This window comes from Triturus cristatus, chromosome 9, assembly GCF_964204655.1.
Source record: "Triturus cristatus chromosome 9, aTriCri1.1, whole genome shotgun sequence".
In the NCBI taxonomy this organism is placed as follows: domain Eukaryota; kingdom Metazoa; phylum Chordata; class Amphibia; order Caudata; family Salamandridae; genus Triturus; species Triturus cristatus.
Window position 1 is genome coordinate 613939747 of NC_140592.1, and position 14698 is coordinate 613954444.

General features: G+C 45.8%; 1 protein-coding gene across 1 annotated transcript in view; it reads left to right on the forward strand.

The window, feature by feature from the left end:
- WDR62 (WD repeat domain 62) overlaps positions 1-14698 on the forward strand; it is a 699214-nt gene that overhangs the window by 411396 nt on the left and 273120 nt on the right. Inside the window, exon 23 of the mRNA XM_085625650.1 lies at positions 4037-4197. Coding sequence (XP_085481776.1) covers positions 4037-4197 — 161 coding nt within the window. The remainder of the gene's footprint in view (positions 1-4036; positions 4198-14698) is intronic.

Below are 14698 nucleotides of genomic sequence, written 5' to 3' on the forward strand. Positions count from 1 at the left end.
GCACTCTACCATAGGGATGCATTTCTGCTTGCCAGTTCTTAGTTAAGATCCCAGAGTGTAGCAGGGGGAGGAAGTCAACCAGCATGGGAACCGCCAGTTCGCACCTGTTGAAGCGCTACGCTGTGGCCCCAGTCCTTGTGAGAGTTGTCGCCAGAGTCCGCCCTTGAGGTTAGGAAGTACGAGCCGGTTCGGGGTAAGTATTACCTCCCCAGGCAGTAAACACCAGAAAACACACTCTAGCCCATAGACATGTGCCCAGGGCTAATCCATGCCGGGCCAAGATAGAAGTATTGAGGTGGCCAGCAGTTTATACAGGATCCAGTCAAAGCCTTCAAGGTACACCGCCCAGGCCCTCACGCCTCCAGCAGTCCCATGCAGGTTTTACCCCAGCATGGGCAATGGGAAAGGCTCCCTGGGTCTCCAGGGACATGCATCCAGATAGGGGGGCCTGCCTCAATGCCCTCTCTCTGAGTCCCAGTGGGAGACCTGCAGTAGGGTACCCCACCGTGCAGTGCACCTCGCCAGCTCTCCAATGGGGGAGGGGGGGGGGGGTGCTTTCACCAATAGTCCCTCTTCTTTTGGGGTGATCACTGCTGGGTTCCGTCACCTGTGTGGTCGTCTTGGGGGCGTCTATCGACCGGCCTACATCTCAAGGGTAATCTGCTTTGTAGAGTGGCATGGGTGATATCGCCACAGATCACTACTGCTGGGTAGCTCATCCCAGGTTAGATGATCCTGGGGAGCCGCAGTATTATGGCAGATTGTCTGCTGGATGAGCGATAGATAAATAGATAGTTGCAAAATGGGTATAGTAGGCCCAAATTTGTACGTTTTTTTGTTGTTGGTTTTTTTTTTGATTACCCTGTTTTGGTCGTTTTACTGTGGGTGTATCTCACCCACAGTAATCACATGATAAATGGATGGCACATGTTTACTGCCAGTGTCTGCCTTTTTAGAGAAGGCTGCTGCAATACAGCTAGGACCAGGGTAAGGGGCTCTTGGCCGGTTACACATGAACAAACGTGTGTGCAGGCTGTGCATGGGAGACTGCAGTTGTGCGCGGGAGACTACGGTTGTGCGCAGCCCTGTAACTGCACACAAGTAGCCCAGCAACTGCACACAGGTAACCCAGCGCTGTGGGGACTATGCAAGGTTAGGTGTTGACCTGGGGATAGGCCTTATAATCTCACTCATAGTGCAAGTGTGGTTTACTGTTTTGTCTGTAGTGGCACTGTATTATACATATGGGGAGAAATCTGCCTTGTAGTGCAGTTTTGCTACCCTTAGGTCTACAAAGGCCCATGAGGTATCAAATGTGCGCTTAGCCTCACTATGCCTTATGGGTCGTGCAAAATGCTCATATTTGTCTGTCTCTGCTCTTTGTCTGTTAACCCCAGGTAAAGTGGGTCCCTCCAAAGGCCAGTGAGGCTTGTCCCTTTACATCCCCAGCAAACCAGTTGGAGGAAATCTGGACTTCTGTACCAAACCAGGAGGAAGACTGGCACAGGGAGCTCCTGAAACTATTTCTATTCAAAATACACCGCTCATGATAGTAATCTAAATAAAAAAGTCCCCACCCTCTCTGCCAGATTGTTTGTCGAGTCTTCCCAGTCCTAAGGAGGTGATAAAGAGCTTTGGGATGTGGCTAGACGCCAATCTCACAATGGACTTCCAGGCAAGGAAACTCACGGCCACTTGCTTTGGCATACTAAGAATGCTTAGAAAGGTGTTAAATGTGTTCTCCTTCTATGCTCGAAGATTAATTGTCCTGGCTCCTATCATCTCCGCCTTGAATATGACACTGTCCTCTATCTGGGTTTGCCTAGCTACATCATAAAGAGGTTGTAGACTACGCAGAATGCCGCTCCTCGGCTACTTCTGAATGTTTGAGGTACTAATCTGTAAAAGGAGTCTTAAATGACCTCCAATGACTTTCATTTGGGCAGAGGGTCCAATCTAAAACTCTCTGCTTACTAAACAGATTGCCTCACAAGAAAGGTCTGATCTTATTAAGACCGTTGGCCATCCCCTACACCCCTACAAGGCTACTTAGATCATCCTCAGCACATCTACTGCAGGTCCATAAGTTCAGCAGATCCCAATGGGGTGGCCGTTCCTTCTCCTATGGGTGCCTTAAACTTTGTAACTCTCTTCCTCTGGAATTATGTCTGCTTTCCAACGAACTTACATTCGGTAAGGCCCTGAAACCGTGGCTATATAGCTCTGCTGAGTGCTGGCTAAAACAACCCCTTAGCTCCTGTCTGACTGTTCTAGCACTGGTAGGCCTCCGGGTAGTTATGCGCTATTTAAGGCCTATATAGACCTACAGAATAGAATAAACTTATGAGGCCAGGAGGCCTGCTGGAGCTGCTCCTCGTGGTTAGAGCTCTCCACCAGGAGTAAAATGAGCCCTAGATCATCTAAATCAGCCGTACGGGACCTAGCAATGGCCTTTTAAAGGATATGACCGTTGACACCTGGGAAAAAACTGAGCGTGTGGGGCTCCTCTGCGTTTCCAAAAATTATCCCTGGAGCGGGCCAGTGGCTGAGGGACGGCACGAGATTTAATTACATTTTTCAGGGAGGGGACATGACAGGGACCCCTCTCCCCAGGCTCTTTGGTCCTAATCTGAATTGCATTGGCAATGCTTGGTATCTTATAGTGAAAATAGGGGAGGGACTAGCTCTATGACCACTCCTCTAGGAGGGTCAGGGTAGTGGGTGGTTACGCCCACTTCCCTTTGTCCAGTTTCGCGCCAGAGCAGGGGCAGGTAGCCCCTGAACCGGTTTGAGCTGGCATATGCACAGAGGAGCCTACTGGTCCCCCAGTGCAGGACTTCAAAGGCACTCTAAGAGTGCACCCACCCAGCTCCAATACACTAAATACTGTCTGGGAGGTGGTAACACCTCCCTGTGACAGGATACCCTTTGTTGGGCTGCAGGAGGGCAGCCCGGTGTCTGTGCTGGTGGCATCCATTTTGTGATGCCAGGGCTCTAGAAGATTTCTACCGTTTAGTACAGTGGGTACATGTCGTCCCCTCTAGAAGGGTGGGATCATACTCCCACACCAGTTACTGGTGTGGGTGTATGATTCCAAGTTGTTTGACACCAAACACGACATGTTTTGATGCAGTCATTCCAAAGTTAGCATTTACCGCGAGGTTATAATGCAATTAAGAGTATATGGTTTAACCGCATCCACAAACAGCAGCAGAGAATAGACTCTGCCAGCTGCAGAGCACCCCCTCACATAGTAAACCAAGCACCCTGCCCTCAGGATTGTTAGGGCCTGCAAGAGGGGTGACTGATAGGTTTATATGTGTGTGTATGGTGAGATATAGGAACCTATACCTCTGTGAGGAGTGCTAACACTACCTCACACAGGCTGCAGTAGCAGGCCTGTGGTGTCAGATTGTGAATGCTTCCCAGGGGTGGCATATTACATGCTGCAGCCCCTGGTAGGCCTGTGAAGTACCAATGCCCTAGGTACCTAAGGTACCATATACTAGGGGCTCATAAGGTATCACAGTATCCAATCACTAGTGCATCTAATATGCACACCAAGTTGTTTTAGAGAGATCAGTGAGACTGGGGCCCTGATTAGCAGGGACCCAGCCAGACTATAGTCAGAAACCAGTGTATACATCAGAAAAAAAGTGGGGGCAACATAAGTGCAGATCCTACTCTTCTACAGTATTGGTACAGCCTTCCAATTTAACATGATTGAAGGTTTTCTCCATTATGCATGTATACATTTCCATCCTGGGAATGACATCACTTTATGTTTCAAAACCCAAGCTGATATCATCAAACAAAGGAACATTATGGATGGCTTCTTGATGAGGATCGTTAGCTTTCCTGCTCCTGCTTTCGTAATAGTCAAAGTATTTTCTTCCATCTTTGTAGCCTAAGTTAATTATTCTCACACCTCTGGTGGAAAGTCTTTTTCAGGTAGGTTGAGAAATAACAGTTTTTCAGTTGCTTTTGTGGGTATGTATATTGGAATGTTAAATATCTACTTTATACTTTTTTGTAGATGAATGCAGGCGGTACATGCAGTATTTTACATGACTCTGAATCCTCAAGTAGCATCTCTTCTGATGACATGCTAACCAATCAAGAATTTGATTCACCTGACACCAGTGAATTTATTTTATACCCTCCGCTATCTGATGAATCATCACTAGGAACTGACAGGTAAGTCTCTACCTTCTAAGATACTATTCCAAGATCAAATGAAGCACAATTTCCATCTGATGAGACAGCAGGCAAAGAGTGGATAAGCTTCTGTTATAGTACCGCTAAAGGACTGTTGCCACAGTTTTATTTCCACTTCTGATTTTCTTAGGAAATGGAAATTTAGGTTGGATGTAACAATTTATTTCAATTCTTGCTTAGTTCCACCACTGATGGAAGCATTTTTAGAACTTATCCCATGACTTGTTCTCAGCATATTTGCATACGTTGAGAGTGATTCTAGTGAGGTTGTCCAGAGAACAGTACACCATCATTAAGGTGCAGCGCAGACTGCCCAAGTGATGCAATGCAAGACATCTTCATCGGTTTCCAGTCTGCGCTCCGTGCCATGCTTTCAGTGTACTCTAGCTTAATAAAAGGCAGGTCTTCCTAGCATCTGGAAAAGAGAGGTTGCAAAGCATGCATGAGACAAATGATCCTTCTTTGATGATACAGATAAGAAATTAAGGAGATTCCTCTAAGAGTGGAAACCAGTGACTTGTTGTGTCAATGTTTCTGTAGACAACATATGCACAGTGACATTTCTGCTATCTCTGCCCAAGCAGCACCTACCAACATAGAGATGAGAGTGAGTGGGAGGATTTGGAAAGTGCTGTGAAAAATACACAAAACTGTATTTAGCATTCTTCCTGACATGCCCTGCCATTTAGTTAAGGTATGTATATACTGATATAATTTAAAATACCATCAGCTCACCAACCCTTTTGTTTTTAATCTTGGTGAAAAAAAAGCTCATGGTATACTTTTTAATCCATAAAGAGGTAGTGGTAGCGATCTTTGCTTCCATGTCATAAATCCTATGACTTCTCCGTAGTTTACCCTACAGCATGTCCTTGTTTGGAACTTCTTTCCATATCCTTTCAAGACCATAGTCTTCCTCATAATTAATAGACCCTGTGTGGTGATGATCATATTTCAAATACTATACTTATTAAAATGTATTCTGCTTCTCTAATCTGTCAGCACCAAAGAGGAACAAATGTTCATTTGAATGCTAAAAGAAACCCCTTACACGAGTCCTAATAAACTTGTGTGTTACGTATAATTTTTGCCCATCCATCTAAAAAGAGCCAGAGCAAATGGAGGTCCACTCCACTGACCGACTTCAAGAGTCTCTGTTTTGAAGCATGGTCAAACATGGACTACTTTGTTCAGCACTTGCCCTCGCTCTCACTCCATTTCTTATGCAACACTTTTTGTATTATTGCTAACTCTCAGATGTGGGTCCTAACATTTCTATTTTTTAAGCAGGTGAATATTGTGGTGATTCATGTTTTTTTCGTTAGATTCCGGGGTTTTAGGTGGCTTTGGGCTCAAGATCAGGTTTTCTCATATTTTCTTTGGTGTTTCATACTACATGAGATCTAAGACAGATTTTCTCAATGGCCTTTTGGAAACATGGGAGCCTGACGCTAGCACTCATTATTGGACAGCAGTACACTATCTGCCCATGTTGCTTCTTCGGATGTCCAGTTGACCACCACACATTGAGCCTTGCATGAGATGAGTTTTATTGTGGGGTTAAAACATGAGCCTTCCCTCAACTCATCATCTAGGCTGCTTACCGGGTCTTATCTCATGGTTCCTTGTGAATTTAGCTGTACCACAGTACGCCTCAATAAGGACTCCCATCTATATACATTGGTACTCTTTATAGCAGCTCTAGCAGTCCTCACTTGGTTCCTTGTTTTAAGCTAGTGCTTCAAAATTGGTTGTTCTCATCATAGCCGAATATGACTCATTACATCGCACACCAATACCACGCGTGCCATTACAACGCGGGTATTACTACGCGATGTCAATGACGGCATACCATTACTTCGCAAACTTTTACTACGACTATACCTTTACCACGCATGTCATTACAACGCAAAGGCATGCGTGGTAAAGGTATACTCATGGTAAAAGTTTGAAAGGTGAGTGACTCTACCCTGCCCCACCCTAAACCCTAATTTAATACTCCTGCACGTCCCTCCCCCGACCCCCAGTCCTCTCCCTACATTTACACTACCCTGCACGACCCCCCAACACTACCCTAAACCCAAAAACACTACCCTACACTACACAAACACCACAACACTACCCTAAACCCTAAAACACTACCCCCAGCATGACCAGACGTTCCAGTCCGATCCCTACACTCAAGCACTACCCCAACACTACCCTAAACCCTAAAACACTACTCTACACAAACACACTACCCTAAAACACTACCCCCTGCACAACTCTCCCCCTACCCCCAGTCTGGTTCCTACACTCAAACACTACCCTGCACGACCCCCCCCCCCGACACTACCCTAAACCTTAAAACACTACCCTACACTACATAAACACCACAACATTACCCTAAACCCTAAAACACTACCCCCAGCACGACCCTTCCCCGCCCCTCAGTCCGGTTCCTACACTGAAAGACTACCCTGCACGAACTCCCAACACTACCCTACACTACACAAACACCACAACACCACCCTGAACCCTAAAACACTACCACCTGCACAACCCCCCGACACTACCCTAAAACGCTACCCTACACAAACACCACAACACTACCCTAAACCACTACCCCCCAGCATGACCCGAAACCCAGTCCGGTCCCTACACTCAAGCACTACCCTGCATGACCCCCAACACTACCCTAAACCCTAAAACACTACTCTACACAAACACAACAACACTACCCGAAAACACTACTACCTCCTGCATGACCCTCTCCCTACCCCCCAGTCCGGTTCCTACACTCACACTACCCTGCATGACCCCCCGACACTACCCTACACTACAAAAACACCACAACACTAACCTAAAGCACTACTCCCAGAACGACCCTCCCCTGACCACCAGTCCGGTCCTTACACTCAAACACTAGCCTGCACGACCCCCCGACACTACCCTGAACCTTCAAACACTACCCTACACAAACACCACAACACTACCCTAAACCCTAAAACACTACCCCCAGCACGACCCTCCCCCGCCCCCAGGTCCGGTCCCTATACTGAAACACCACCCCCAGAACGACGCTCACCCTACCCCCAATCCCCCTTACCTCTCTCTCCTTGTTCCAGTGTCGTTTGAGGGGCGGTGCACGTCGTTGTGAGGAAACGGAAGAGCCTCAGTTTCCTCACAACGATGTGGATAGCCATTACATTGCATGCGTTGTAAAAGCGCATGCGATGTAATCGTATGCGTAGTAATGGTTACGCGTTGTTACATCGCATGCGTTTTAATGACTTGTGGATTCATGCAGTTGCATCAAACAAGAAATGTCTGGTGTTACCGGCTAACTATGAGTGGGTACTGAGTAGCTTAGTCAAGCTAGTGTGTGAAAGTTCAATCCAGGTACCATTGAAGACCACCATTACAGTTGCAACGAAGATGAGAATTTCAAGCCGAAGTTATTTTACTTCAAATATTATTGAATCCTGTTAGGGATAATTAGTATCGTGATAATTAGTATCCTGACAGCTGGGATGTTGGCCTTGCCTCGCTCCATGGTGGCACGGGTGCAACAACCATTAAAATCATTGGGCCACAGCCCCAAAGTGAAATACACAACACCGGATAAATAAGATGGCAATGTAATGGCCATTGTTTCAGAAGGGGTGTCCACGGGTATTCCTAAACGGCGCTGCAGCCGTATGATCACCCATAAGTTAACCCTACCTGTGTACGGCATAAGAATAAACTTGCGACCGTTTTTCCTACAAAAAAGTGTGTGGTCTGTTTTGCTGATAATAAAATTGGATTTTGTCTCACAAAGTATGTGTGTAGACTTCTCAGATGACAGAAGGGCCAGGGGTGGAATCACTAATGTAGGAAAGTGCCCCTTTTTGCATGGTTATTCCCTGCTTTTTGCTGAGAGTTAATGCACTTTGACTTGATGTGCCCTGGGTCCCTGCCAATCAGGTTCCCAGGACCCGTGTTCTTTCTCAAAATATACCTTTTTACCCACAATTGCCATATATCTGGCCACAGTGCCCCTTGTAATAGGTATCCTGGATACCAAGGGCACTGTGACCAGAGAAGGCCTTTAAGGGCTGCACCACCTATTGTGCCACCCTCAGGGGAACCCTGCACCTTAACCCCCACACTGCCATTGCAGTCTGTGTGTTTTTGGTGCAGAGAAAAGTGAAGTCAACATGGCACACATGCATGTGTGCCATGCCTGCAGCCCACTGCCTGGGGCCTAGATAAGCCACCCCTCTAGAAGGGTGCACTAGCCCACAGGCGAGGGTACAGTTGCATGAGCATTGTACCCCTACAGTGAAGAAGTCTGCTGTTAGAATGTGTAAGTGCTGTAATGCCATAAAGCGTATATGGTCTGGGAGTTGGTCATTACGAACTCCACAGCTCCATAATGGCTTTACTGAAACCTGGGAAGTTTGGTAGCAAACGTCTCAACACATTAAACCCACACTGATGCCAGTGTGGGATTTAATGTAAAATGCACTCAGAGGGCATCTTCGAGATGCCTCCTGAAAAAAACAACCAGCCCTGGTGTGGTTTCTGAGTGGCTGCCCGCCATTTGCCACCACCAGACAGGTTTCTGGACCCCTGGGTAGAGGGCCACCGCTCTCTGGGTCCAGAAACAAAGCCCATCCTGGGCAAAGTCTCATGCCTCCTCCCCCAGGACGGGCTTGGGTCCACAAAGTGTAAGCTGTCCCTGCCTTTTGCTGCGCCCAGAAACTGTGTCCAGCCGGTTCTGACCTCCACTTCGGGCGGGAAAATCAGCAAGTAAACCAAGTTAGAGGAGAAGTGTGCCCACCTTTGCCAACCCCACCCCTCAGGTAGGGGAGGCGAGGTGAAGCACCCATCTCCGTCCCCTCCATCTTGAAGGTGAGGGGATCCAGCCAATTAGAGAGAGAGACTCATGCCCCCTCCCACTGGAGAGTGGCATAATAGGGGATGTACTCACCCCCAGAAAGGGACCTATTGATTCCGACCTGCACACCCCTTTAACACCCCTAAATTTTGTATTTAGCGGCAACTGTAAACCTTGCCTCCTCAGATTCGACTAAGACAGAAGAGGACACCTAATGCTTTGGCCTCAGCCCTACCGTCCAATCCCGACCTGCCTACAGCAAAGAAATCGGCGTCTCCAGCCGATTTCAGCAACACCCGAGAGCCTGGAGGACCTGCCCTGCACTCATCTTAAGAACTCTGTCTTCTGTGAGCATCAGATGTGCTCAAACCGAAGACTCCAAAAACAGAACACGGAACCCAGCGGTTCCACGGTCCTGCACCACTCTGTAACTGGCTGCCACCGCCCGATACCAAGTGGCCCAACACCACAGGCGTCTCCCAGCAATCCTGACCTAGGATCTGGTGACCCTCGACCTTCCTCAAGCTTCCAGACGGCACCTGCAGCCCCAACCTAAAGGATCCCCCCCCCTGACTGCTACCAAAGGCGGTATGAAACCGCCACCGAAGTGGTCCAAGAAGCCTGCCCACGACCGACTGTGGTCAGAAGCATCTAACAGCAAATGACACACCTGCACCTGGCGTTCCACAGCCTTGGGTGGTCCAACCAACGGTATCCAGGCATACCCTAAGATCCCAACTTACCTCTCCAGCCGGTGGTGGCCTTCAGGAAATCTCCCTGCCCTGTCCTTAACGAACTGAAGATCTTCATTGGCATCCATTGGGTCCCGGACATCAGCTTGGCAATCTGCACCTGGTTGACCGTGTGCTGCTGGTGGTGCAGCTCCTGTGCTGATTGGTGGCCCCTCCAGTGCTGATCTTATCCCCGGGAGCTTTGCACCCACACCTAAGCTTCCCCAAGCGAAGGCCCCTATACCCCATTGGCTAACATTTAGCCCCTGCACTGTGCACCCTGCCACCCCAGTGCCGCTGGTGGTACGATTTGAGTGCCCATCTAGACCTTCGGGAACCTGGGTCCTAACCCCCAAAACTCCCACTAGTAAGTTGTGTACTCACCTGAGAAACCACTAAAATGTTTTCTCCCATGGGAAGCCATGGTAGGAGATTTTGGGCCTAAAATGTTCAGTATTGAACCAATGTTTTTATGGAGAAAAGAGAACTAAACTAAGATCCTTATGTGTGGTATGTAGGCATACCACCCCCCAGTACTCCAAGTGATCTAAAAGTAACAGAAAGGTATTCTAAAAGTAATTATTGTATAACACAACCTGCTTTCTGAATCAATACCAACCTTTAACTATTGAAACATTCAATCATGACTGCATTTCGTTGTGAAATCCTGCGTTCCAAGTGTATTTCACCTACCTATACCAAGTCCTGCTTGGTTCTATAAATAAAATACAAGTATACCTTTTTTAAAAATACTTACCCAATTGGTCTGGATTCAGTCTCTGAGTGTGTGCATCATTCCTGATTGAGTAAATAAAATAAATGCTTAACACACCCTCTGGATAAGACTAACTTCTCACCCACACTGCCACAAAGAGAGCTGTTAGTACTTGATAATTTAGCCTCTACTAACCCTCTGAGGACTCCCTGGACTCTGTGCACACTATACCTTACTTTGGTATAATGTATACAGAGGCAGCTTCCTACAACTAAGCTCCGCGTATGTGTGCTGGCAGAGCACCGCAGGCGTCTCATGGGAAGCGGACTCAGGCAATGCTCTATGCAACGGGCCCTGGTCTCAACAGGACAATGATCTTTCCCCTCAGCAAACTTCGTGATGAGCCATCTCCTAAGCCCAGGCCTCAGTGCAGCTCCTCAGCAGACCTCACCACTCTGGTCGCTGCATCCAGAAGCGCCATCAATACCTTGCGGCCGTGTTTTCTGGCGACCGCGGTTATCGTCCATGGAGCGGGCACAGCCAAGATTTGTACCAATTGCATCCTTTTTTTATGCAGGATTATGAGGATTTTTGTGTGGGGCAGCGAAGCTCCTAACAAAGTGTCCGGTTGGTCACCCTGCTTGGCCACGCCCACACAGAGGAAACTTTTTATGGCATTTTATTGATATCGTCTTACTTCTCTTTTCTGCTTCTTTCCTCTACCACTTTATCTTCTTCCCATTGGTTTTTCCTTTTTTTCTTCACTTAACACCCTAAAATCCTCCTAAGTTTCTCCTTTTGATACCTAGTGTACTTAATTCTCTTTGTTTTTGAATTAATACTTTATTGGATTGTTACTGTTATATCTGTTAATATACATTATGACATATGATTACTCAGTGGTAAAATACAAACGCCTCACTGGGTTTGTCTCCAGAAGCAATATCCCATAGTAGCTATTAGTGTACACTGATATTACAGTCCCTCCAATAGTTTCTTGAAGCATGGACCATCCTAGGCACAAACTCATGTTTATTAGATCTGGCGTTGGCCAAGACCTTTTGATTTTAATAAAATAATTTATATTTAATATACTTAAGTATAAGGGCTTTCATCTAGCTCTCTTCATCCATTGGTCTGTTTTGTCATTTTTTCGGCCCACTGAAGCATGCTGCATGTGGCAGTGGGTCAGCCCACTACTGTCACCGGCTGAATTCACGTTGAGTGTTGCCATTTTACCCTTTTACATCCAAGTCCTCAGGCCTAAAAGCCCACCTGAGGTGGTGTGTGTATTGGTCTGTTGAGGCTCTTCAGCTGAGGTCACCAATTAAGTGCAACTAGGAAGCTGCTTTTGCTCCTTGTGTGATCTCTGTATGAGGTTCTTAGTCGCTGTAAGCTTGAATTCTGTGTAACCGAGCTAGGAGCAATGTTCGCCATGTTAATGCCAGGCTCAGCTGCTCATACGTGCAATTCTTGGAAACTTGTCCATTTCATGGATAAATGTAAACATTTTAAAAATACATGTTTTAGGTTCTTTTTTTTTTGCTGCATGCTTTGCCTGATCTTCTAAACTTTGCTTTTTCTTGCTGTTGTTACTTGTGGAAATCACTTGAAGGACTTCTATCTACAGATTCAGAGGCAGTCCAGCTTTGTTTTCTACATCATGCTTGCCCACATCTGGTAACGACTGGGCTAGATACAACAGCAATGATTGTTTCCTCTTTTGGTGGCATTTGTTTGATTTACACCAGTTCAATTAAATTCTTCTCAGATCAGAAACCAATTCGAATCTCTCTTTGGAATAAGCCCTAGTACTGCCCTTGTTATATGGCCACCATACATTTTTTTGGGCCATACACCTCTTTATTCCTTCTTCGGTCTTGATTTAATTTTGTCACAGTGTTTTCCTTCGGGCTGCAGAGCATGTTAGTTCATATTTATTCTTTACCTGTTTTCTATGCACTGAGCCAGGGTAAGCTGTTTTAGTGACTTTTAACCCTTGGATGCTATTTACCTGACCTCTACTTCAAGAGTGCTCCAAGCTAGGTGCTTATTCTCGTTGAGCTCATGTCAGACAACGAAGGGCATGGAATCCCTCTGTTGCTAATACCAAAAGAATTCCCTTTTGATTTTCTGGTCGAGCTGCTGGGGAAGACCTTCCCCAGAAGTCCAAGGCTGAATTTTTCCTCTTTTTTTAATTTTTTTTTTAGCTTTTTATTGCGTGCTGATGCCTTTTCACAAAAAGTGAAAGTACTCTGAGACTTTAGTCTTTCTGCACCCTCGGGTATGGATAGGGATGTTTACCATAAACCTGCCCTCACAGGAACAGTTTGGGGCTCAAAGGGGTGGGACGGTCCAATCTAATCCCAGAGAGAGGTAGAAAGCCTACTGGACACCAGGGATTTCTTTTAATTTTCTTCTTTTTTTATTAAATTGCTGGGGACAAATCTCAAACTTTGGCTGCAAACACTCATTTTCCTCACGTCTGTGAGAAAACATTTCAGAATCTGCAGGGTTCCACAAATTTCCTACCATCCAGCGTTCCTATGCTTGTCCTGATAAAAATGGACCTCACTTAAGTGGCTTCGCCTTGCACCTGGGACAGTAACAGATCAAACCAATGACCATGCGGCGATCCATAATCGAGACTTCGCAAGATTCTTGTTTTAATCTGGACGATACACTTGGAGTTGTTGATGGCAGTCTGTAAGCCCTCCGTATCAAATATGGCACCAAAATGCTCCCAAAAACGATTGCCATCACCTCCAATACTATGATAGGGGCTATAGCTTGACAACCAATCTCCCTAAAGTCATATGCTCCCTGGGCTTTCCCAAGAGCTCCACTTTGCCCTCAAGGCTAGCAATGCACCAGTGGCCTTACCATTTAAGTCGGCCTGGTGATTCGTCACCTCATTGATTTGAACCTGGTGTTACCTAAAGAGACAACCCTGTAAGATTAAGAGTTGTCAATCAGTTGTCCACAGCTGTAACTCTCTTCTCCATACTCCTTAATTTGCTCTGCAGCATTCTGGTTGTTTTCTCCTCTCCCTTCACCTTGCACAGTATTGTCTTCAGTGTTCCTATCATGGATCTCTGTCCTCTATCAGAACTCCTTCAGTGCTGATCTTCATCCTCGTTACTAGGTTCTCTTCATCCTCGTTATGGGTTCCCTTCTTTCTCCAAAAAGAAAGAGGACTAAATACAAAAGTAAATGTGCATGTAGTCCTCTTTCATTCACTGAATTGTAATCCTTTGAAAAAACGGAATATTTGATATATGGATTTTTTATTGAAAATGTGTGATATAAATATTTAGTTAGCTGTGTAGCATTCTGCTCTTCAAGGATTGGGGTTATGAATGTTTGATGTGGGAGTGTCCATTTGTGGAGCTAATGAATGACCAGTTGTCCCAAAGGGAATTACTTTTGACGTCACGCCGCACAATTCTAAATGGAGGACTTGAATGGGGTTGTTTCTTATGCCCCTGCCCTTCAGTCAATATATAGTAAATATGGGTATAGTTTTGGTTGTTGGGTGTTCCTTATCCCTTAAATTTGGGTCCATCATTTACGGCTGCTGCTTTTTGTCATTGAGCCTCCTAAGCTCTTGTGATGCCAAGTTTTCCTATTTTTTTTTGAGGCTGGAGTAATAATTTTTGGTAACAAAGTCAAACTCTTGTTGGCACTTAAGGAAATATTACAATTGACACCGTTACTGTGTAAAACTGTCTAAATCAATAAACTATGCAGCCACTACTGGTTCAATCATATCTGAAATCTAATTTAGTTTTGCAATTAAAAAAAATCACATAAACCTTGTAGTTTATTCTATTTCCTCCTTAATTGCTGTGGTTTCGTCAAATTGTTTTTGACTGCATTCGATTATTGTGCTTCTGTATTCGAAGTGAGTTGTAGAAAATGCATGGCAGTTAACTTTGTCAACTCAAATTTGTTATCTTTTTAAGAGTGATAAAGCAGTACCTTAATCCAGGCTAGGCTTGAAATTTGGCCTTAGCTGTCCTGTATTATCATTTTTCAAAGTAGTCTATGCTGAATACACTTTCTGAATTTACAGTATAAACAAACCTCCATGAAAAACCTTATTTGGGAGGAAGTGTTATTCCCACTAGCCTGCAGTAGACAGAGATATAATCTTTCTTAAGTGATTAT